The sequence below is a fragment of the Eucalyptus grandis genome, chromosome 5 (assembly GCF_016545825.1).
Source record: "Eucalyptus grandis isolate ANBG69807.140 chromosome 5, ASM1654582v1, whole genome shotgun sequence".
Lineage (NCBI taxonomy): Eukaryota > Viridiplantae > Streptophyta > Magnoliopsida > Myrtales > Myrtaceae > Eucalyptus > Eucalyptus grandis.
Window position 1 is genome coordinate 5,698,138 of NC_052616.1, and position 24,774 is coordinate 5,722,911.

Consider the following 24,774-nt stretch of genomic DNA (forward strand, 5'->3'; position numbering starts at 1 on the left):
TTACCAAATGATGTTTACCAAATTAGTTCATGTGCAAATTATCAAACGATGTTAATCTCTTATGCATATTGCAACAAGAATGCCACCTCCTTTACATATCAAAATATCATTTGATTTATCTAAAGCATTACTAAATGATGTTTACCAAATTACTTCATGTGTAGATTACCAAACAATGTTCATTTTCATGTGCATAATGCAACAAGAACGTCACGTCCTTTACACATCAAAACATCATTTGATTGATTTGAAGTATTACCAAATTATGTTTACCAAATTACTTCATGTGCAGATTACCGAAGGATGTTCATTTTCATGTGTATATTGCAAGAAGAATTATAGCGACCCCAACTCTGTCTCCAGGTCATGAGTAGCGGGGGTTATTTTTGTAATATCCCAGATGCGTTGCTGCCGTGTTTCTTTTATCTTTTCATTAAGAGTATCTAGAAGCGTACATAGAACATCCAAACAACAACAAGCACCTAGGAAAACAATTTTTCAATACACTACTTCTTATATTACATGAATATATATTATAAGCCCCTTTCTATAGGCTTTTTCCCTTTTCAACACACTACCATATATCCACATAGGCTAGGGGAAATTCCTATATCCTCTAACGTAACTACAACTCCTAAAATTGGCGTGAGACTTCCATACCTACAAGTTTGAAAAACAATGGAGTGAGTTTAGGACTCAATAACTAAACTTACTAATCATTGAATATGTAGGATGCCTCGCCATCGAACAAGCACATGAACATAATTGCATCAAATGTTGATGACATATCAATAGCAAAAATACTTTATCAATTAAATTATGTGCATGAAAAGAGTTCATCTTACCTTTGCGGTTCTCACAATTCAAAAACATCAAACTAAAACAAAGAGCATGCACAAGAGGGTTCATTTATATTATAACCGTTCATACGGTTCTTTCAAAATCCACCAGACAACGTTTCCTAATCCAAGGGTAATGGCTACCATTCGAAATCCATCGAGCATCCGAACTTAATTGAGCAATGTCCCCTAATGTAAGGGTGATGGCAATCCTTCGATAATGAATCTGTCAAGCATCCGAACTTGTATGTATGTTATGTTGATGAATGCTTTTCCATGGCTCGCACATGTGCAAATTTTGTATGGTTTGCTCATATGTTTAGAAGCACGCCCCAGGCTATGGACGAGTCTTGCCTGGTTAGGATCGACATCGAGCCATGTTGGAATGAATCACGCTTGGCGAGTCGATATTGAGGTGTATCGATCCAAAGCCTTATTTGGTATAGGTCGGTGTCTTGACCGGTCGGTTCGAGCCACGGATCTTATGTCGTGCCCAACATGATGTAAGACTTCGTAAAAGTAAAATATGTTATACACTTGGCAATATTCATACCCTTGGGCCTTGCTTGTATTGGCCAATGAAACAAAGATAAGAAGTTAGATTGTAATGTTTGTTTGTATGGTCACACAAGGGAATAAATCTAGCCATCGACCTTTGCTTAGGGGATGTTGCTCGATTAAGTTCGGATGCTCGACAGATTCATTATCAAAGGATCGCTATCACCCTTGAATTAGGGGATGTTGCCCGTTAAGTTCAGATACCCGACATATTCATTGTCAAAGAATCACCATCACCTTTGGATTAAGGGACGTTGCCAATTAAGTTTGGATGCTTGATGGATTTAAGATGATAGTCGTTACACTTGGATTAGAGAATGTTGCTTAGTGGATTCTGGAAGAACCATACAAATGGTTATAATAAGACTACATATATGTTGGTAATCTGTTGATTTATTAGACATCGGTAGCTTATTATAAGTTATCGGGATACATATATTCATAATATTTTAAACTAGGTCTGGCTTAATTCTCATTACCTCTAATGACATTTACACATAAATTAGTATTTTGGGGTGCGTTTGTTTTACAAAAAAGAATGATCACCTGTATTGCTTACAAAATGAATAAATGTAAAATATTTCCATCGTTCATGAAAAATTTAGGTATAAATTATTGTTGATGATGAAGACATTTTCCATTGACTAATTTTTTTAAGTTATATATTTTGGAAAATGTTTTCCAAGTTTCAAGTTTTCCTTGAAGAATCATTGGGATTCGCCTCAGTGGCCACCCTTCTAACATGGAAGGGGCCAACTTGGAAAGGGGAGGTTGGGGTTCAAATCCCCACATTCTCGGGGATTGGGGGTGGGGACGATTTCATTTCAGGAGTGGGTTTCGACTCCCATGCCCTGTAAGGAGGCAAGGGCAAAAGTCTGAGAGTGAGTGTTAGAATAGGATTATAGTAGGACCGACAAAAAAAAAAAAAAAAAAACATGGAAGGGGGAGGTGAGGGGTTCAAATCTCCACATTCTCAGGGGGGATGGGGGTGGGGACGCGTAAGTTTCAAGAGTGGGTTTCGATTCCCATGTCCTGCAAAAGGCAGGGCAAAAGTTTGAAAGTGACTGTAGAGTATGAATAGCGTAGGACTAATAAAAAAAAAAGTTTTCCTTGAAGTAAATGCACCCTTACAAGTGGCTCATTAAGGTGGAGGAAGTATTTGAGGGGGAATGGAAAGTTAGTCTAATTCTCATTTACAGTTAGATGTTGAAGATAATTCTCATTTACAGTTTGAACAAGAGGGTTGAACTTAGTACTTGAACTAAAAAATCATTGTGTAACTCACTCATGAGTCATGAAGAAAAGCTGAAAATATAAGGGATAATGACACAAGCTTATTTAATAATTAATTTCTTATTTAATTCTTGTCATTAAATTTTGGTATAATTTGTAATTTGATCCATGAGTTTTTAATTTTTTTTAATGTGGTTTTTGAACTTTAACTCAATATATAATGTGATCCCTAAAATTTTAATTTGTTCAGTGTAGTTCTTGCACTTAACATACAGTTCTCAAACTGCATGAAAATATTCAATGTAGTCTATGAACTTTTGGTATAAATTCAATAAAATTCTTAAATTGCATGAAAATATTTAATGTAGTCATGGAGTATATTGCACATTGGATTAAAGTTCATGGACCACATTGAATGAATTAAAATTTTGGGGATCAAATTGTATATTAGACCAAACTTCAAGGCTGTTTGTGTCATTATCCCAAAACATAATTTTGACGAGGTTTAGACGATTTATGATCGACGGGCCGGATTCAGCAGGCAATCACTCGTTTAGATCAATATATTATTATGGCCTTGGGCCCGACAAAGCATGTTTGGGCCTGTACCGGCAACAGAGGGCTTCCAGCCCATTCAAGACGAGTTAAACGGGCCATCGACCGTGGAGAAATCGACGCCTTCGTCACGCTCCCGCCGCCGCGATGAACCACATCGCCGCCCTCGCCGATCGATCTCCGACCCCGTGGCCGAGGAAGAGATCCGGCGGCGCCGCCGCGGCCCCGCGATCTCGCTCCCTCCTCCTCTGCACGGCCTCCCTCCTCGCCGTCCTCGCCTTCTTCTACTTCTCCTACGCCCGCGTCTCCACCTCGCTCCTCCGCGGCTCGCTCGAGGCGGAGGCGGAGGCGGCGGCGCCGCGTCCCTCGCGGTGCGAGCCCCGGGTCCGAGCCCTAGGGCAGCGGTTCCTGTCCTACGCGCCCCACAGCGGGTTCAGCAACCAGCTGTCCGAGTTCAAGAACGCGATCGTGGCGGCCGCGGTCCTCAACCGGACGCTGGTGGTCCCGCCGGTGCTGGACCACCACGCCGTCGCCCTCGGGAGCTGCCCGAAGTTCCGGGTCCTGGACGGAGGGGAGATCCGGCTCGCGGTCTGGGAGAGCGCGGTGGAGCTTCTGAGGACTGGGAGGTGAGTGTAATTGCGGATTTTTCGTTGGTGCGAGATGGAACGATCGCTGCGTTGCTTGCTGAAGATCCCAACTTTTCTTGCATTTTACTTCTTTCTTTATGCTGACTTGAGATTTTCGTTTAGTAAGTTCCATGGACTTGTCCTGCTACTGAGATGAAACATGTCATTAGCTATCTTGAGTAAATTGGCGATCTTTTTAGGATTCATCTTTTTTTCCTCAGCATCCTCGTACTGGTTTAGGACTATGGTTGTCTAAATTATCTTTGGCGTCCAGAAATATTGGTTAGAAGTAAATTTGCTGCTTATAATTATCCATATCTTTGCTTATCAGAAGGACTGAGAGTCTCAGGCAGGGATGGTTATGGCCTTCTATGGCCAATTCTGATTCTTGTTAATTTGCAGTTGTTAAAGGAAAAAAGAGTTTCTTGTTTAAACTTTTTGTAAGGGTTCTTCATTGTATTTCAGGTATGTTTCTATGGCTGACATCATCGACATTTCATCCTTAGTGTCTTCTTCAATGATCAGAACAATTGATTTCAGAGTTTTTGCATCGATATGGTGTGGGGTGAACATAGACTTGGCTTGCAACAATGGGGCCACTGGCGAGTCGCCTTTGTTTGCTAGCTTAAAGCAATGCGGGTCGTTTCTCTCTGGGTTTAATGGTAATGTAGATGAGTGTTTATATTCTGTGGATGAAGACTGTAGAAGCACGGTTTGGACATACCAAAATGGCAATGACGGAGAGTTAGACTCCTTTCAACCCAATGAACAGTTGAAGAGAAAAAAGAAGTTAACATATGTTAGGAGGCGCCGTGATGTGTATAAGGCACTTGGACCTGGTTCTCAAGCTGATTCAGCTACTCTTCTGGCCTTTGGAAGCCTCTTCACGTCTGCATATAAGGGTTCGCAGCTTTACTTTGATATTCATGAAGCTCCAAAGGATCAGAGAATACAGTCAATAATTGAGAAAATTGAATTTCTCCCCTTTGTCCCTCAAATTCTCAGTGCTGGGAAGGAATTTGCTCTGACAACCATTAAGGCCCATTTTGTTTGTGCGCAGCTGAGATTGTTGGATGGCCAATTCAAGAACCACTGGAAAACTACTTTCCTTACCTTAAAAGAAAAGGTTGAGTCTTTGAGGCAGAATGGACCTCTGCCTATTCATATTTTTGTGATGACTGATCTTCCTGAAGGTAACTGGAGCAAGACTTACTTGGGAGATTTGGCTGGAGATGTTGACAATTTTAAGCTTCATTTTCTGCAAGAAGAAGATGAGCTAGTGATTCGAACAGCAAAGGAACTTGCGAATGGGGGGCATGGCCTGAGAGTTGGGTTTGTTCCAAATAGTTTTGCACGAATGGACAAACTCAAAAAGCAATGCACTCCTCGCAAATTAGCTGATGTCCTTCTGTGCATAGAGGAAGTGATTTGCAGCTGTGCTTCTCTAGGTTTTGTTGGGACAGCTGGATCGACTATTGCTGAGAGCATAGAGTCGATGAGAAAACACGATGTCTGTTCAAGTTAATGCTTGTTTCAAGTCCTAACGATTTAATTGGAAATTTTGCACTTCATTGCTTGATATTATGCGTTTACATTTGGGAGCTGGTCATGGGTTTTGTTATTTGGTGGGACGGTTTCTTCACATTGTGATTTGGTAGCCTTTGGCTCTTTCTCTGAGGGATAGTCTACATGATATTCATTTGCACCGTTCACAGCAATGCACACAGCATGCCCAGTTCAAGTTCTTGGTTCACTGGATGTCAGTGTTGCATGGTTAAAGATATTATCCTTGCTGCAAGATTTGGTCATCAGAGGGATCGAGTTCTTCAGGAATCTAACTTCTTCCTCTATGACAAGGAAAAGGGGTCCTCTCCAGTTTCTGTAAATTAAAGGTCATTGCAGTTATTGTTTTGACTGGCCTGTTCAGGTTCTTTGTTGGTGAGTTGCAAGCAATCACAGCTCAACGTATGCGTTTTTCTCTTCTGTGGACTACTTCACTCTGGCATTCAATTTATTCGTTGTAATTACACACATGCTCTTCCTTTTGTACTTGTGATGAATCTCGTTGTTTTCTGCCTTTCACCAACTTCTGCATATATACAATGTCAAGTACAAGAACTTCATTAATTTTTGTTGTAAAACTGATTAGTGGAGGCCATGCCACTGCCGCAATGAAAATGAATTTCCAACCCCCTCTCCCCCCGGGCGAATGGTTGGATGATTTGTTTAGGTTTTGTTTGTTTTGTGGAAAATGAAAAATCTAGAAAACATTTTCATAATAAATAATTGCTCGCATTAGTCAAAATATTTTCATCGAGAACAATGACTTACATATCAATATTTTTATGGATTATAGATATAGGCTCTGTTTGATAACCATCCAAACATTGCCAAATTCTGATTATTTGTTCTCGGGAGTAGTTTGGGGACAGAATCGCGTTTGGTAAAATTTTTGTTTCCAGAAATAAATTTCTATTTTTTTGTTCCCGGAAGTAGATTTGGAACGAGAATCAAGAATAAAACAAAAAAGTTGATTCTTGTTCGAGAACAAATCTAAGAATCAAAACAACTTTTCTTCTTTAATTTTCTATTATTCTTCTTCTCTTTTATTCTTCTTCACCGATTGCCTCGTCCGTCGCTGTCCGCTGCCGCCGTCGTCACTGGTCGTTGGACCTCGCCTTGGCCAAGTGATCGTCCGATGAGCTTGCTGGAGGCAAGCCCAACCACGGAGGAGGCTCGCCCAGCCTCACCAGTGGCCAAGCGGGCCTCGCCTAGCCTCGGCGAGGCTCGCCTGGCCACCACGAGGCTCGGTGAGGCTGGGGGAGCCTCGCCCAGCCCCTGCGAGGCTGGACTGGCCATCGGCGAGGCTCGGCCGATGAGGGTGGTCGCCGGTCCAACGGCGGCTGCGAAGAAGAAAAATAGGAGAAAAAAAGAAAAATGAAAAGAAAAAAAATGAAAAAAGTATAAAAATTATTTAAAAATTAAAAGAAATTGATTTAGAACGAGAATCAACGAAAGATCGTACTCAAACGCAATTTTATTTTAGAATAGATTTTTTTGGTTAGTTATCAAATGGCTTAAAATGTTTAGAATCTATTCTTGGAAACAGAATAAATTTTTTTATTTCCGATCAAAATTTACTTCTAGGAATAGAATTGTTACCAAACGCGCCCATATTGGCCGCTCATTCATTCTAGTAAGCGATATAACTAATTATTTTAAATAATTCATTTTTTTGCAAAATAAATGCGTATAGTGGGAGAAAAAGTTTTTGACGGATGGCATGCATAGTTGAGAATGCTGCCAAGAGCACGCACGTTTGTGTGCTTTTCTAGTGATGGCTGCGAACGAGCCAAAATAGTTTGATAGTAGACTGAGATCAAAACATGTAAGTCATATAGGGTTGCGTTAACCTTCATTTCTTGTTAAATTACAGAAGTGTTTCTTTATTTGTTGACAGTATGAATGTTCGAACTTTGCCATCCCATCCACTTACATCGAGTAAGGCTCTACTCTCAGGTGGCGGGCATGGCTCCCGAGATTAATATGAGTAGGCGAGGCTATGATTTGAACACAAGATCTATTGGATCAAAACCAAATACTTAATTACTCGGCTAACTTCTAGTCACTTAATTTTTTTTTTTTTACCTGGTGTCTCTGTCAGTCATGTTTGTATTTTGTTAACTTTCACGCACCTTTCTAGTTTTTGCCTTCTCTTTCCATGGGTGAAGTAGGTGAGAAGTACAACTCTACAAAAGCCGGCCCATTGGAAAGTTCCCTCAAAACCGGTGGCTGGCCGTAGATCTCTTCAAATTCCTCCTCTAATTTATGCCATTCCTTCAAATTCATCTGTCACGGAATGAAGTACATGTCAATGTCATTCCCTCAAAATCGTCTATTCCGGAATCTAGCAGATTTGATTCCGATGCTCCTCCTTCCCCTCGAGAACTCCTTCCAGTTTCGATTCTCAAAACTTGCTTCGTTCTAACAATGTTCCGTGACTTCCGTCGGCCCGTGTACATATCTGTCTCTTTTGATTCCTTTGTCGGCATTGCCAAAACAAAGAAAAGGGGGAGATGCCCTTTCACGGCGAACCATAGAATATGCAGCAGATAGCTCCGTCCACTATCTTTGGCAGAGGCAAAAAGAGAGAATGCTGCTATCGTCAAAAACTACAATGATCAAAGTACCACATTTCTCTGTTGGCCTCTACCAAGTGCAACATTACGAAAAGATAGTGCCCTTCCCACCAAGCCAGGGACCAAAAAAAAAAAAAAAAGAGAAGGTGGGGGGCAGAAAGAAATTAAGTGCCGGGTTGATATTTACTCTCTAAATTTGATTTCGGGGTCAAAATGAATCTGGGAGTCATTGTTTGAACCGAGTACATGCGTGCCTAAAGGCCAAAAATGAAGTTAAGAGGTGAGAAAAATATCTTATATATATGAAAATAGATGGAAGGAGGGCTAGTAGTAATAATATCCGTTTAAGACTAAGTCAATTAAGACTATCATTTAACGAAGTTAAAAGTCAATTTACGATTACTATGAAAAAATTATTAAAAAGAAAGTGTTGAAGTCATTGTGCTTTTGCCAAATAAAAAGTGCAATTTAATGCACCGATGAATGGTTGTTGTTGACCGGCTTCACATCCGAAAAGGAAAAGAAAATAATTTGAAAAAAAGAAAACAAATATACTAAATCTTGGAGTCATCATTTGAACCGAGTACATGTATACCTAAAGATAAAAAATGAAGTGAATAGGTAAGAAAAATATCTTATATATATGAAAATAGATGGAAGGAGGGCTGGTCCAATGAGGCACTCGTGAAGTACTAATATCCGTTTAAGACTGAGTCAATTAAGACTACCATTTAACGATGTTAAAAGTCGATTTAGGATTATTATGAAAAAATTATTAAAAAAAAAAGTGTTGAAGTCATTGCACTTTTGCCAAATAAAAATTGCAACTTAATGCACTGATGAATGGTTGTTGTTGGCCAGCTTCACATCCGAAAAGGAAAAGAAAATAATTTGAAAAAAAGAAAACAAATATACTTGATTTGGGAGTCATCATTTGAACCAAGTACATGCGTACAAGATCTATTTAAAGATCGAAAATGAAGTTAAGAGGTAAAAGAATACCTATATCTATGGAAAATAGATGGGAGGAGGGCAAATCGAATCTGGCACTCATAAACTAATAATATTCATTTAAGATCAAGTCAATTAAGGCTATCGCTAACAATGATAAAAGTCAATTTAAGATTACTATGAATGAAATTACCAAAAATAGTTCTAGATTTATTTTCCCTTGATAGAAGTCAATTCAAGATTATTATGGATAAAATTACCAAAAATAGTTCCAGATTTATTTGCACTTTCAGCCAATCGAAAGGTGCAAATTAATACCACGATAAAAGATGGCTAAATAGGTCGGCTCCCCATCCGAAAAGGGGCAATAAGATAATTTGAAAAAAAAAAAAGAAAAAAAAAAAAGGAGTTTCCGCTAGGGGGAAGAAAGAAAGAGAAAAAAAGGGAGAGTTTCGCCCACGTGTAAAATGTCTCTCATAAAAAAAAAGAACAAAACACCAGTCAATTCTAAAATTCATTGAACCTCGGGAAGCTCAATGGTGACACGTCAGCGCTTTGTAACAGGCCCATCTCCTTAATTATCTGCTAATATAATTATAAATATAAATATATATACGTGTGTGTGTGTGTGTGTGTGTATCTGTATCCATCACACAGGTTGATTTGAGAACTGAAATCAAGATCATCGTCGTCGTCGTCGTCGTCGTCATCGTTCTCGTCGGTGCTGCACGGCCGCATTTGACTCGGCGTAACGAACGAAGCCGGTTGCGATCTAGGGTTGTTGGGGGCGCGGAGGAAGCTCGAGCCTCGGTCGTTTGTTTTTCCCGATCATGGAAGGCGTCGGCGTCGATCACCTGGCCGATGAGCGGCAGAAGGCGCGGTTCGACGTGGAGGAGATGAAGGTCGTCTGGGCCGGCTCTAGCCACGCCGTCGAGGTCTCCGATCGCATGGCCCGCCTCGTCGCCAGCGATCCGGTCATTGCTCTTGAGCCTCTCTCCCGCGATGCCGTTGATGTCGATGTTTGATGCGAGTGTCCGCGCTTGTTGGCTAGATTTTTTTTTTTTTTAATAATTTGGCGTAGGAGTCTTTTATTGTTGCCGATGCGGCTTTTTGAATTCGGTTGTGGCAGTTGGCATATTTGATTGTCTTCAATCGTGTGCTTTTAGAGCATTTGCTGGGGATTTTGGTGCTGAGGTTATAGATTTGCTGTGTGGTGATGATCACTGAAGAGAGGTAACCGTTTCCTAAAATCTGGAATTGGGCTAGGTGGAATTAAAGGTGGATTTTTGAATGCCGTTCGAAAGGAATCGGTTTGCCAACGTTGGTAATTCGATCTCTTGGAGACAATTTTTAAAGGAGCGATTTTGGAGTGACCCACTGTTTTTGAGCTCGTAATCTGTGACGATTTCGCTACTTTAGCCTATAGTTTCTGGTTTTTGTTGTGACTGGTTTGTATCTGGTTTATTGTTGCAGGCCTTTCGGAAGGACAACAGGACTATGCTGAGCAGGAAAGACCTATTCAAGAATACTCTCAGAAAAGCTGCCTATGCTTGGAGGCGCATTATGGAGCTTCGACTTACTGGTTCATCTCCATTTTCGAACCGTTTTAGTGCTGTTGTCTTCTATAAGCTGATGGAATTTCTGGTCTGACAAAATTCAATCTTTCATCGTGCAGAGGAAGAGGCGTCAAGGTTGAGGTCCTTTATTGATGAACCTGCTTATACAGATCTTCACTGGGTATGGTCTATTCCTAGTGGTATCCTTGGAGCTTCTCATGCTTCCTTTTTCTTCTCTCCTTTTTGAGCAGGGACTTTCTTAATCGATGATTAGTACTTTTTCTAGCTGAGCATAATGCTCACACGGAGAGCATTGTTGATTGGCCCCCAAATTTAAGCAATTAACTGTTCAATATATTCTTCGCATCTTATAGAATTGTTTGTAATCCTTTCTAAATTATTGTCTATTCAGGAGATCTAATTATTCTTTTGATCATGTAGTTGTGGTTAGTTCTCTCTTTTCATGCTTCCTCACGATGATTTCTCTGCAGGGAATGTTCATCCCTGCTATTAAAGGACAAGGAACTGAGGAGCAGCAACAGAAGTGGTTGCCGTTGGCATATAAGATGCAAATAATTGGATGCTATGCACAGACTGAACTTGGTCATGGCTCAAATGTCCAAGGTCTCGAAACTACTGCTACGTTTGATCCCCAGACGGATGAGTTCATCGTTGATAGTCCCACGCTAACTTCTAGCAAGGTACAGGATTCAAGGACGGTGTCTTCTTTGAGGGAAGAAAAAATCTAAAGACAGATGATATAATTGACGTTCCTTCTTTTCTTTATTTATCCTTTCTCTTACATATTAGTTAGGCCTCTCACTAATCCTTCTTTGATAAATTGCACTGTCAATTCAGAATGTGATAATTAATTTTTTCGGTGCTGTTATCTAGATTTTCAATATTAGATTTGCTTAATTATGGTTTTACTTTGCTAATAGTGGTGGCCTGGTGGACTTGGTAAAGTTTCCACACATGCTATTGCATATGCACGACTTATCGTTAAGGGTCAGGACCATGGAGTGCATGGTAAGCTTATCAATTGAGCATTCTACTTGTGTAAGTGTGGCAAGTATTTATAGTATTATTGACATGACATCCCCATTTCTAGGTTTCATTGTCCAGCTTCGGAGCTTGGATGACCATATGCCTCTTCCTGGCATAACTGTTGGTGATATTGGCATGAAATTTGGGAGCGGAGCTTATAACTCCATGGACAATGGACTCCTTAGATTCGATCATGTGCGAATTCCAAGAGATCAAATGCTTATGAGGTTAGGTTTCACCTCTCTTGCTACCTGACAACATTACAACTGTAAATTTTGAAGTTCAAAGAAGATACATTATGATCATTTCAAGTACTAAGTAGCATATGGGACAATATTTTGTGGGAAAATGAAGAGATATGGGTGAAAAGAGTACCATGGAAACTCATGAGGCATCATTATCAATTAGGTGGATACAATTGTCTACACGATGGACTATTAGCCCAACGGTAGAGTGTTTTCTGAAATCCTTGTGAAATGCATCAGGGTTCTGCAGGTTACAAGGGAAGGGAAGGTCGTGCAGTCTAATGTGCCACGACAGCTGATTTATGGGACAATGGTGTATGTCCGCCAAACTATTGTAGCTGATGCTTCCTGTGCTTTGTCACGGGCGGTTTGTATTGCTACAAGATATAGTGCTGTTCGTAGGCAATTTGGGTCACAGAATGGTGGTCCTGAGACCCAGGTAGAGTAATTAGTTTTTCCATCTTTAGATACTGATGCAATGAGGTCTTATTCCATGGTAATTTATTTATGCATAGGTTTGTTCAATATGATTAGTCCAGCTATGACAAGGACTATGATTATGCTGTCACATCTTTGTACTTGGATGGGTGGGAGTGAAAGGAAATGGAAGAAATGATTAACCTAGGAAATTGGTTATTATGAGGAGAAAATAATTGAAGGAGAAGGGAAGTGAATTAAATTTACTCCCTCGGGCACACAAAAGGACTTTTCTGTATAGTTGAGAGAGATAGAGGGAAATTGTGTTTAGCTCCCTCACTTCCTGGAAAGCCCTTAATGGGGAATTGATATAGTGAAAAGGACAAGGGGCATTTTAGCATACCAACTAACTTGATACCCCTCCAAGCCATTGTTCATCCAAACAGGAATGGAAATACCCTTCGCTTCTTTTCTCTTCAATGTTTGTTTCTTTTTCTTTCCATTTATATTTCTCCCAACTTAAATACCAAACAGAGTGATACGGCCAGATAATTCCTTTTTAACTAGAAGGATATGGCATAGCAATTAACTTGATCCATATTGGTCAACCTATCAAAAGGAGTATTCAACTGGTGACTTTGGGGGGTAGATCTTTTGTCAAATATCATTTTCTTTAGTGCTCTCCAATTATATGTGAGACTTGGGGTGTTACAAACTTCCACATCTTCAGTTTTATTTGGTCTAACACTCTGATACCATTTAAAGTCTTGGGCCAATATATATGAACTGAGCTCCTAAAAGAAACAAGTACTTGGTTGGTGGCATTCGGGCGAGTTGTTATTTAAGCATCACTTCGCAAGCTCGTCCACTCTACGTGGGATTGGTCCTCCTGATTTATGTAACTTGTTTTGAATCTTTTGGGGTATATTAGTTTCCGAAATGATGCACGGGAGGGCATTTTCAGTACTTGCCTTTTCCATTATCACTTTGTTCTTGATTCATTAGCTAACACCTCTGCTGCCTATTCTATATTAGGTGATTGACTATAAAACTCAGCAAAGCAGACTTTTCCCCTTGTTGGCTTCTGCCTATGCTTTCCGATTTGTTGGTGAATGGTTGAAATGGCTATATACGGATGTGACTCAAAGGTTGCAAGCAAATGATTTTTCAACATTGCCAGAGGCTCATGCGTGCACTGCTGGTTTGAAATCTTTGACAACCTCTGCAACTGCTGTATGTGATACTTTCTGACCTCTTATCTTTTTCCTCATCACATGCATATGTATTTTATTCTCTCTTTCTCTCTCTCTCTCTCTCCACACAAAAGAAAGGATAGAAAACAACATGGAAATCTGATTGGCCAGTAGAGGAATTGCAGACTGGGCCAAAACAGTACTCAAGGCCTGTTTAGTTTTGCTTGTTACTATTTCATTCCTTTGAATAACCTCGTCTTTGCATTTCCTTGTTGTTTTTATGTTACTCTAGGTATGGTTTGGATGTTGAGATATTTTCATGAACTTGATTACACAGTAGTATTGCCTGAACAGCTTTGACAGCCCATGGCAGAAGCCTGATAGTATATACCAGAAAGACTTGGGAAAGATAGTTTTTCATGTACACAAGTTGGGGCATAAAAGGAATTGAAGTTAAGAATGCATGATATTTTAGCGTTTGATTGTTATCTGTGCTTGAAGATTTAATGCCCTATAATGCCTGCATCGTGTTGTTATTTTTTCTCATGCTTACATTTAAATTGACCATTTCCACGTGTTATCCTTTTGTTTTTCCAGAACTCGTATCTCATTGTAGATGTGATCTACAGAAGTATTTCATTATTTATTGCTAAAAGGCATCGGGGCTTCCTATCACTTTTTGATGATTTTGGATGTCAACCATTTTCTTCCTTGTACTTCACATATTGGTGTGCAATTTATTTAAGATTAACTGAAATTAGCAGTGTTGGATGCTTTTGCTGAAAAAAACTTTCTTTGGTAGGATGCAATCGAAGAGTGTAGAAAACTATGTGGTGGTCATGGTTACCTGAGTAGCAGTGGTCTTCCTGAACTGTTTGCAGTTTATATTCCTGCCTGTACGTACGAAGGAGACAATACTGTACTGCTTTTACAGGTATCTTTTCTGCTTAGGTGATCCCTTGCATAACCTGGTGAGGTTGCTCCATCAACAGGCCATTCAAGTTCTTGTATTATGTCAACTTTATTACGTCTTTCATTTTCAACCAAAGAGCTGATAAAAAAATTTATCTGCAGGTTGCGAGGTTTCTTATGAAGACTGTTTCTCAGTTGGGCTCTGGGAAACAGCCTGTTGGCTCAACAGCATACATGAGCCGGGCAGAACATCTCATGCAATGCCGTTGCAGTGCTCAAAGAGGTAACTTTAGACTTTTCTTACTCAAAGTTCCATCTGGAGCTTCTATAAATCTATTGTTATACATGCACTATACTTTGATGAAATTTCTGTTATGTGAGAGAACTTCTTTTCGTATTTGATGTAAATAGAGAATATTGGAGAATAGGAGCGATGGTTTGGATGATCAACAGTTGTTCATTATATTGGGGTGACGAGCTTGATACAATGGCTGACTTATGAGTATGCCTATCGGTATATTTGAGGCCTGACTGGACATTATTAGATTGCCTCCACATTTGGGATTAGAAAAGTTGGGGAAGGGGATTGATGAGATTTTGAAATAAATGTGGATTGTTGTTTTGACCTGATTTTACTGGTTTGAGCTGCTTTACATGCCTTCATTATGCAATGACAGACACGACTTCACTTTTCATGTTTTTCTTACAGTTGAGGATTGGTTGAAGCCCAATGTAGTTTTGGAGGCATTTGAAGCAAGGGCCTTGAGGATGTCAGTTGCCTGTGCGCAGAATCTTGGCAAATTCTCGAATCCAGAAGAAGGTATTTATGGATCTTCTTATTCTGCTTTCCTCTGATATTTGACTGCGGTAGACACTTGCTCATAAAACAGTAGAGGGGCAAAAACATTCATGTTATTGCAAATCCAGAATCTAGAGAGTATATTTAGCTCTTCATGCGGAAGAGGTGCATAAACCCTTCTGCAAGGTACAGACTCAGGAACATCGCATTTATTCTGCAGGCTTTGTTTAATAATGGTGCAACTGAGATGTCTTTCCACTTGTCTTTTCTCTATTGCACAGGTTTTGCAGAACTGTCTGCTGATTTGGTTGAGGCAGCTACTGCTCATTGCCAATTAATTGTCGTTTCCAAGTGAGTATCCCTGTTGTTGTGAGTTGGTTAAACACATTTCTCATATCTGAAGAAGTTACTCTAGGGTATCCACACATGCACTTGTGAGCATCTTCGCGTACAAAGCTGAATGTATTCCTCGCTTGTGTAGTTAATTACTTGGGTACATAAAGCAAAACCTTTGAGGAAGCTTTTGTAGCTACTTAAATATGGTGTCAGATATTTGTTCTGTGTGTTTACACAATAAGCCAGTGAGGCTGCAAGATTTAAGCATAACATTTTGAATGTCTAGTTTTTTCCAAGTTGCTTGTGAGATTTGGCACAACTTTTTTGTTACCTTGATTTGTAGGTTTTGACATGTAAATTCTTGTGAAGTTGATCACAATGTATATAGAGTAACTGAAAGGAGGGAAATTTGGTTTTTGGGGTGGAAACACGTGGCCTTTGTGATATATGTATTAAATCAGTGTAACAAATCAGCTGTTTTCCGATTGATTGCTCGGTTTTTGTGAAAGCGATAACGATTCTTTTCTTTTTTTCTCTTTTTTGGTTCCAGATTCATTGAGAAATTACAGCAAGATATACCTGGAAAGGGGGTAAAGCAACAATTGCAGACACTTTGCAGTGTTTATGCGCTGCATCTTCTCCACAAGCATCAGGGAGATTTTCTGTCCACCGGTTGCGTCACTCCAAAACAAGCTGCCTTGGCCAATGAACAACTCAGATCTCTTTATTCTCAGGTTTGTCATAAACAGGACACCCCCATCTTTTCATGTTCACAAGAAATGTACCTGTCAAATGATTGCTAATTGGATAAGCCCCAACGACTTTAGGTTCGTCCGAATGCAATTGCACTTGTCGATGCATTTAACTACACCGACCATTACCTTGGCTCTGTTCTTGGCCGCTATGATGGGAACGTGTATCCGAAGCTGTATGAGGAAGCGTGGAAGGATCCTCTAAATGACTCTGTCGTGCCTGATGGCTACCATGAGTACATCCGCCCCGTGCTAAAACAACAGCTTCGCAATGCAAGACTCTAAAGAACACGGCTCTCTGGTCCGGCCGCTTGCGTTTCATAATATATTGTTAGTTGTGTAGTTTAAGCCAATAAACTCAGCTGCAATGAGTGCCAGGAAGGTGGTAGAACTTGGTATTTAAACAAAGCTTCTGTAGCAGGAGTGATCGATTATGGTAGATAAAGATGAGTGGTAGCGACCAATAATTTGGGACATCGAGAGATGCGTACTCTTGTATTCTTTCTCTAGCATGAATTGGGACTACAAATAATGTGTAAAGAAGAGTAATTCCTTAGCATTGAACAGATAGTTTCTTGCATTATTTTTTTTTTATTCTACTGTTCTATGGCATTTCTTGACATGTAATTTTGAATATGGTCGGGGAACAAGCTGAGGAAATCATGGTCCATGTTTCATAGGAAATAGATCTTGTGGTATCGACTCATTCCTGTCATATGTATGCGTTGATCTTACCTTTGGGATTCCATGCGGTACATGTACTATTTTCTCGTTAAGCATGTTTAGTTAAGCATGTTTGATAAGTGTTCCGAGAGCATCTCTCTACTAGACATTCTACTACTTCTTCCTGCAAATGTCGTGATTGTAAATCCCAAATTCACTCGAAGCAAGGGACGCGGATCTGTTGTACCCAAACACGACCCCATCTACTGTCTCCTTTAATCAGATCGCGACACGTGTTCATTTAATCGCGGACTTACTGTCCTCAGATGGGGACATGTTGGGTCAACCAAGGTTATCGCTCTGGTCTTCCTTGTTAACAACACACACAGGTAATCTCGGCCATCTTGTTTTTCTTTTATTCCCTCATGTCGAGGGTTGCTCATCCTTAATGGGGAGACAATACTAACTAAAAAGGACCGCCATGATTCTCACTCATTAAGAAAAATTAAGGTTAGTACCAAACATGAATTCATATTCAAGGGATTTCATTGGTCTGGTAAATTTAAATAAGGAAAGAAACCAAAAAAGACCAAATCACTTGATGTCACGTGATGGTGCATGTGCACGCCACCCCCCCCTCCCCAAACAAAACCAATCACGACCCCAATCACAGCCCCGTCTACCATCTCCTTTCATTAGATTGGGACACGTGTTCATTTAGTTGTGGACTCGGTTGTCCTTAGATGGGGACGTCTCGGGTCTATCAAGGTTCTCGTTTTGGTCTTTTGACACACATGGGTAATCTCGGTCATCTTTTTTTTCTTTTTCTTTTTTCCTCCTCTCATGTTGAGGGTTGTTCATCCCTGATAGAGAGACAATACTAACTAAAAAGACCACAATAGTTTTCACTCATTAAGAAAAATTAAGGTTGGTACCAAACATGAATTTGTATTCAAGGGATTTATAGGTCTAGAAAATTTAAAAAAGGAAAGAAACCAAAAAAGACAAAACCACACCAATACACGGGTACTCTTGGCCATCTTCCCCCTAATGTTGGGAGACAATACTAACTAAAAGGGCAGCAATAGTTCCCACTAATTAAGAAAAATTAAGGTTAGTACCAAACACAAATTCATATTCAAGAGATTTCACTAGTCTAGAAAATTTAAATAGGGAAAGAAACTGAAAAAGGCAAAACCACACAATGTCACATGATAGTGCACGTGCGCGACATGTGTTCATTTAGTCGCGGACTCACTGTCCTCAAATTGGGAAGTCTCAGGTCTACCGAGATTCTCATTTTGGTCTCTCTTGTTGATGACACACACGGGTAATCTCAGCCATCTTTTTTTTTTCCTCCTCTCATGTCGAGGGTTGTTCATCCTTAGTAGGGAGACAATACTAACTAAAAGGACCACCATAGTTCCCACTCATTAAGAAAAATTAACGATAGTACCAAACACGAATTCGTATTCAAGGGATTTCACTGGTCTAGAAAATTTTAAAAAGGAAAGAAACCGAAAAAGGCAAAATCACACAATGTCACGTGATAGTGCACGTGCGCGACATGTGTTCATTTAGTCGCAGACTCACTGTACTCAAATTGGGATCTTGGGTCTACCGAGGTTGTCATTTTGGTCTCTCTTGTTAATGACACACACTAGTAATCTCGGCCATCTTTTTTTTTTTTTTTTCCTCCTCTCATGTCGAGGGTTGTTCATCCTTAGTAGGGAGACAATACTAACTAAAAGGACCCCCATAGTTCCCACTCATTAAGAAAAATTAAAGATAATACCAAACACAAATTTGTATTCAAGGGATTTCATTGGTCTAGAAAATTTTAAAAAGAAAATAAATTGAAAAAGGCAAAACCACACAATGTCACGTGATAGCGCACGTGCCCCAAAAAAAAAAAACACTTAAACATGACCCCAAACATAACCTCATCCACTGTCTCCTTTCGTCAGATTGCGACGCGTGTTCATTCACTCATAGACTCGTCATCCTCAGATGAGGACACGTCGGGTCTACCAAGGTTCTCGCTTTGGTCTCTCTTGTTGATGATACACACGGGTAACCTCGGCCATCCTTTTTTTTTTTTTCTTTTCCTCTCATGTTGAGGGTTATTCGTCTTCAATAGAGAGACAATACTAACTAAAAGCACCACCATAGTCCCCACAATTGAAGAGACAATACTAACTAGAAGGACCACCGTAGTCCCCACTCATTGAGAAAAATTAAGGTTAGGACCAAATACGAATTCGTCACAGACGTGAAACAATAAATTCACAGGATGTCACTCATCCTGAAAATCATAAAAAGGAGAGAAGCGGAAAAGGGCAAAAATCACATGATGTCACGTGATAGCGCACGTGCGCATCCCCCCACGCTTCTCTCTCTCTCCGTTCCGCGTCGCCCCTCCCATCTAACCTTCCTTCCATCCTCGCGCACGAGGGCTGACTTTGACCAATCGTCCCAGTCTTTACCCAAGACAATGCGAGCGGGAATTAGACAAATCCGACCCGCGGACGTTTTGGTCCTAACGACGACACCAATTTTAATATCCAATTCCTCTCTCTCCTTTGGTCCTCTGGTCTGACGCGATCGACGGGGAGACATCAAACAATTATGGTTGCTTGGAATCTCTCGTCCACTGGCATTTGGCATCCCGCATTGAAAAATTGCTTCTCGGTCTAGAGGGAGGGAGAGAGACTGGTAGTTGCCATTGGAATTTCGGTCAAGAAAAGCATCGCCCGCCATTAATACGCCCGTCCCGGATTAAACTACTCGGTTCCTGTGTCATTAATGTCGATGCTGGCTCGAGCATATCTCTGGTTTCAAACACCGGCAGCGGCAGCATCAGCAGCAGTGAGGAGACGTGTTCGCACGCCGGCACGTCCGGTGCTGCGGAAACAACCTGGATGTGGATTTTGGGATCCCCCTATATTCAATGTGCTTGGATCGCTGAAATGATTGTCCGTGCTGGCCGTGATCTCAAATGTTAAACTGAGGATGAAGGGCCTTGGATGCCTATTCAGTACGCTTAATGAAAAGGATCGTGTTCACGAGTGCCTCTAAGACACTTGTTAAGTATAGTGAGCAAGGAACGGTTTTCACTTTTTGAAGAATTGAGTGCACGTAACATGGGACAATTGATGTATTGGAAATTGTAAAGTTTTTCTAGATTAGTTGCTCAAGATGCGTTTGTGGATATTCGTGCACACGAAATCCCTAATGAAAAACATGTTCATTTTTTAAAAGAAGTCGATTATGATACAAGTGAAGATGCTAGGACACCGATGCCTTTGGAAATGCTGGGCATCTGTGTGTATTTTTATTGCACTATGAGTGTACTAAACACCCTGATTAATTTAATCCCTTTGCCCAAAAGGACCTAGGGTTTTGTGGAATCTGGGATAGACTGGTAGCTACGGTCCTCATGATAGTATTCCTAAACAATGATCATGGTCTATTGTGAGATCAACGATTTGTTAATTTTAAAAGTGAGATGACGTGACCGGATATTTTATTGTTAAGATGAAACCACTCAATGTCCAGACCAATGAATATAAACTTCTATCGAGTTTATTGAGGGCTCGAAATATCTCACACGAATAACTCGATCTCATGATACATCCTGCGAATGAAGTCGTATATGGAAGGGACTACTCGATGTCCGGGCCAATGAACATGGATTTGCATCGACTTTATTGAGGGCTCGAAATATTCACACGAATAACTCGATCTCATGACACATCCTGCGAATGAAGTTGTATATGGAAGGGTCAGTGAATGCATTCATTAGCTTCTCGGGTTGCTCTCTTAAAACGTATGTGGTCCCCTTCCCCTTCTCTCTCTCTCTCTCTCTCTCCATAGACAATACAAATTCAGTCCCGACAAGATCAATGAGGAGGATTCCGTAGTCCACGTGATTCGCGTTTTAATGGTGAGCCCATCACATTTATTACATTTCAAGAACCTTAGCCACCGGGGGCATGTGGTCTGCGTTGGTTCGAACTCAAGGCTATAAAACAAGTGAAAGTGATACAATGATCACTGAATTTTGACCTAATATCGTCCTTTGAATTTGAACATGTTTAATATAGTTTATGAACTTTTGGTGTAATGTTCAACATTGTCCCTATACTTAAATCAAAAGAAGGGTAACATTGAATGTTTTTATATAGTCTAGGAACTAAAATGAATATTTATCAAGGTTTATTAGAACGTTAGTTTCAATGACCCTTATGAGCTTTTTGCAATTCGTCCACATCAATTAACATATCTCGACAATGAATTTATCGCACTTTCATCACGTTTCTATCATACAAACATGTTCGATGAAAATAGTAATTATTTAGTTGATTTCCAATGCAAGAGTCATACGAAAAGAGAACCTCTTATTAATAAAAAGAAAAATGCTCAGATACCGATTGTTTTTGCTAAATGAATTTACCGAACACGTGGCTTGTCATTTAGTCAAACTTGCACCTTTTTGGTACGGATCCAAAGTCGGAAAAATTGATCCGAGAAAGCGGAAAATGGAACATTATTTTCTTCATCACTATAGTCAATACATTATTGTTGTTGTTATTATTATTATTATTATTATTATTATTATTATTATTATTATCATTATTAATCTTTTAGATGGAAGAAGATCTTCCGAAATACCAACTCCATATTCTTCCTTGCTCATGAGCCACAATTGACCTCGCGGACTGCATGCGTCATTAATTATAATATATATGAAGCTGCCATTTTCGTGCGTATCTATTATGGTTGATTTTTAATAATAATTTTCTGGAATAATATACTATAGTTGACTTGAAGGTGTCAGTTAAATAATTAATATCAACCTAATCATTTTTGTGATTTTTTGTTCCCGAAGTTGGTACATAGAGATGCGCGATTAGCGTGAAATTTTACACACTTTGCGGCACCCACCAGTGAAATGCGTCAATGTGTAATATGTTTTTCAGTAGGCTTTTTTAATTATATATGTATAGATTTATTGATGAATAATTTATAGATGGGGATATAAAATTGGATCATCGATCTCCGCATTTTATCATATGCATCGCCATTAAAAAGAAGGAAGTAGGCTAGGTAGTCGTGTCGATTTTCAATTCATTATTTTATGTTGTTAGCATCTTTTTTTTTTTTTTTTTTTTTAAATTTTGGTTAGAAGTTGTTAGCATCTTTGACGAGGTGAATTATAGAGTTTTTTTTTTTTTTTTTTGCATTACTGTAATCTGTGCGTTCGATAACTAAGGAAGTTGTTTGATTATATTACTAGGTGCCCCTGAGCAAATGAATTTTTTTGAAATCGTACTTAAGTACATATAGCACTGCCAACCGGGTCTTTAGCTAGTGTTGAATTAAGTAATGTCAAGATACATTCCATCTAAGGAGGGCATAATGTCAAGATGCATTCCGTCCTAGGAAGGCATTTTCGAAAGTATAATACAACCATAATAATGATATTGAAAGCTTACTTGCAATGGCCGAAAAACTATCTATACAAAATAAATAAAGTTGACATTCTTATTTAGCGTCCACTTTTCATTCGATTGAAATATTCATATTTTATTTCATCCAATCTCAATACAGAAAAAGTAAAGGGAACATTATGTATCATTCCTTTTACACAAGTGATCTAGTTATACATTTAGTTTAAGAATTATAATAATCCGCTCTCTGAAATCAATGGTGCATTAGGCTGCTAGCGTAATTTTCTTGACACTAACCACATACGTTATGCTATAATTACTCGCGTCAAAAGGCATTTACCTTCTACAAGCAAATTGACCCTTTCATCTCGTTCTTAACATGGATTTCCGACCTAATCTAAAATATAATCGTCGTATTACTGCATGTATTGCGAAACTCTCCCCACGGAGTTTTCTGGCAAGGAAATAACCATCCCGAAATAGGAAAACAAAAGAAGAAAACAGCGAATCGAGGACCATGACGTCGACTCCTGGACGGTATGAAAATGGCCAAGGAAAAGAAGCAGCAGCCTTTTGTAGTGGGGGATTGAATTGTATTGGGGGAGTTAGCTGGTGCGATGGCTTATCTTCATTCAACGATGCATCTTAGTCAGGGTGCTGCGTGGGAGCGGAACCGGAGTGCATTGACTTCAAACGCATCCCCACGAACGAAGGTTTCTTCTCTACTTCCCATTCTTCACGAAGCAACTGTATAAAACTGGTAGTTGGAGAGACATTCTTTTGGCTTTGTCTTTCTATTTTTGTCTTGTTGCATTTGTTTCCTCTTGGAAGGGTAGATAGATTCACCCACTGACCCTTCAAACTTCAAGGCCTCTCTCTCTCTCTCTCAAGCAAACACCTAACCCTCCATGCTTTTTATACTCTCTTACACCCCCATCAGAACACTCACCCCCCAGCCTCGACTCTCTTCAACATCTCTCTCTCTCTCTCTCTTTCTCTCTCTCTCTCTCTCTCTGTGCGTGTCTAAGTTTAGTTACCCAAAAACTAGGAGACACTTCACAAGCACCCACTTTTCCCCAAGTTACTAGACCAGTCTCTCTCTCTCTCTCAAATTATGGCACCAAAAAGTGAGGGTACTGCTAAAAAGGTGACGAACAAAGGGGCATGGACAGCAGAGGAAGACAGGAGGCTTTCTGAGTACATTGAAGTCCATGGGGCCAAGAGGTGGAAGACTATTGCCGCCAAGTCAGGTAAATTGTCGTCGGCAATTAGTTAACTCATAACATCCTTATGAAAAGTTAATAATGCTCATTTATCCAGCGACTGCATTGTGATTCTTTCATGGGTGCTGCGCTATATCCGATACAGTCAATGACCTTTCTCTCTTTTGCTCTTCTTGCAGGCTTGAATAGGTGTGGGAAGAGTTGCAGATTGAGATGGTTGAATTATCTGAGGCCTAACATCAAGAGAGGCAACATATCAGATGAAGAAGAGGACTTGATTCTGAGGCTTCATAAGCTTCTGGGAAACAGGTTGGTGTAAAAATGGAGGATCTGATGTTCTTTCTTCCCTCTTTCTCTCTCTTCTTGATGTGTCATGCTTGTAATCTATTTCTCTAAAGCAATCAACTAATTGCGAAACTTCGGCATTCTCTATGTAGGTGGTCTTTGATTGCCGGGAGGCTTCCAGGTAGAACCGACAACGAAATTAAGAACTACTGGAATTCTCATTTGAGCAAAAAAATAAGCCAGAAAGAGAAACCACAAAATAAAGTCGTCCCTGAGGCTTCCCCAGAAACTTCCCCAGCGACGCCTCAAGAAGTTGTTCTACCGGCTGAGGAGGGAGCCGACAAAGCGGTCGGGAATTTCTTGGATGTCGACTTCGATACTAATGAGTTCTTCGACTTCACGGCCGAGGGTTCTTACGGGCTCGAGTGGGTGAACAAGTTTTTAGAGCTCGACGAGGGGTTATCACTAAAGGAGAAGATGTGAAGCAACTCGAGGGGTCATTTTTTCTTCTTCGAAATGATGGGTTTCTTCCATCATCCTGTGTACAAATTCTTGGATGAATGGATCATCTCTTCACTAGTTCACTGAACTGGTTGTAGGGGCTTGTGATGGGATCTTGGCAGTGACCACGCATTAGTATCTAAGAAAGGGATAATTTCTCTAAACAATGACCACGCATTAGTACAACCAATTAACTCCGATTTGAATTTCTAGGTCGGATCATAAAAAGCCCAAGTGGTCAGAATTTTCACCAATATGATATGTCAAATCTAAGGGCCTGTGTCCATGTCCTTGTTTATAGAGCTTTGGAAGATGGTGACTGGAGTAAAAGCTGTCACTGCATTGCACCGAGATGACTTATTTCTTTGGAAAATTGCACCAAAATTCCAAATTCTTGGCGTGCAATCAAGTCCTGAATGCCTGAATGTTTGAATTTGCGTAAGTAAATCCTCGAGCCTTTTCGGTAATAACGGTAAAATAACCTTTGTGAC

General features: G+C 40.1%; 3 protein-coding genes across 3 annotated transcripts; all 3 read left to right on the forward strand.

Moving 5' to 3' along the window:
- The first annotated feature begins 3,316 nt into the window (after window positions 1–3,316).
- On the forward strand, window positions 3,317–5,938 carry LOC104443667 (O-fucosyltransferase 30). Its single transcript, XM_010057173.3, has 2 exons — window positions 3,317–3,811; window positions 4,277–5,938. The coding sequence occupies exons 1-2, from the start codon at window positions 3,333–3,335 to the stop codon at window positions 5,334–5,336; spliced, it is 1,539 nt and encodes a 512-aa protein (XP_010055475.2). The 5' UTR covers window positions 3,317–3,332; the 3' UTR covers window positions 5,337–5,938.
- A 3,594-nt stretch (window positions 5,939–9,532) lies between these two features.
- On the forward strand, window positions 9,533–16,864 carry LOC104443669 (peroxisomal acyl-coenzyme A oxidase 1). Its single transcript, XM_039312722.1, has 14 exons — window positions 9,533–9,875; window positions 10,375–10,483; window positions 10,577–10,638; window positions 10,949–11,158; window positions 11,399–11,486; window positions 11,569–11,731; window positions 11,990–12,188; window positions 13,202–13,399; window positions 14,162–14,293; window positions 14,434–14,554; window positions 14,981–15,091; window positions 15,352–15,421; window positions 15,957–16,140; window positions 16,234–16,864. Exons 1-14 carry the CDS (start codon window positions 9,732–9,734, stop codon window positions 16,441–16,443), a joined length of 2,001 nt encoding a protein of 666 aa, XP_039168656.1. The 5' UTR covers window positions 9,533–9,731; the 3' UTR covers window positions 16,444–16,864.
- Window positions 16,865–23,228: 6,364 nt separating this feature from the next.
- On the forward strand, window positions 23,229–24,569 carry LOC104443670 (transcription factor MYB4). The gene is made up of 3 exons (XM_010057175.3): window positions 23,229–23,524; window positions 23,677–23,806; window positions 23,935–24,569. The coding sequence occupies exons 1-3, from the start codon at window positions 23,389–23,391 to the stop codon at window positions 24,263–24,265; spliced, it is 597 nt and encodes a 198-aa protein (XP_010055477.2). The 5' UTR covers window positions 23,229–23,388; the 3' UTR covers window positions 24,266–24,569.
- The last annotated feature ends 205 nt before the right edge of the window (window positions 24,570–24,774 follow it).

Bases quoted from the DNA above. Each gene is read 5' to 3' on its own strand.
- LOC104443670 (XM_010057175.3), top strand. From the start codon at position 23,389: ATGGCACCAAAAAGTGAGGGTACTGCTAAAAAGGTGACGAACAAAGGG. The intron at 23,525-23,676 runs GTAAATTGTCGT...CTCTTCTTGCAG, and splicing joins GACTATTGCCGCCAAGTCAG to GCTTGAATAGGTGTGGGAAG. The intron at 23,807-23,934 runs GTTGGTGTAAAA...TTCTCTATGTAG, and splicing joins CATAAGCTTCTGGGAAACAG to GTGGTCTTTGATTGCCGGGA.
- LOC104443669 (XM_039312722.1), top strand. From the start codon at position 9,732: ATGGAAGGCGTCGGCGTCGATCACCTGGCCGATGAGCGGCAGAAGGCG. The intron at 10,484-10,576 runs GTTCATCTCCAT...TTCATCGTGCAG, and splicing joins TATGGAGCTTCGACTTACTG to AGGAAGAGGCGTCAAGGTTG. The intron at 12,189-13,201 runs GTAGAGTAATTA...ATTCTATATTAG, and splicing joins ATGGTGGTCCTGAGACCCAG to GTGATTGACTATAAAACTCA.
- LOC104443667 (XM_010057173.3), top strand. From the start codon at position 3,333: ATGAACCACATCGCCGCCCTCGCCGATCGATCTCCGACCCCGTGGCCG. The intron at 3,812-4,276 runs GTGAGTGTAATT...ATTGTATTTCAG, and splicing joins GAGCTTCTGAGGACTGGGAG to GTATGTTTCTATGGCTGACA.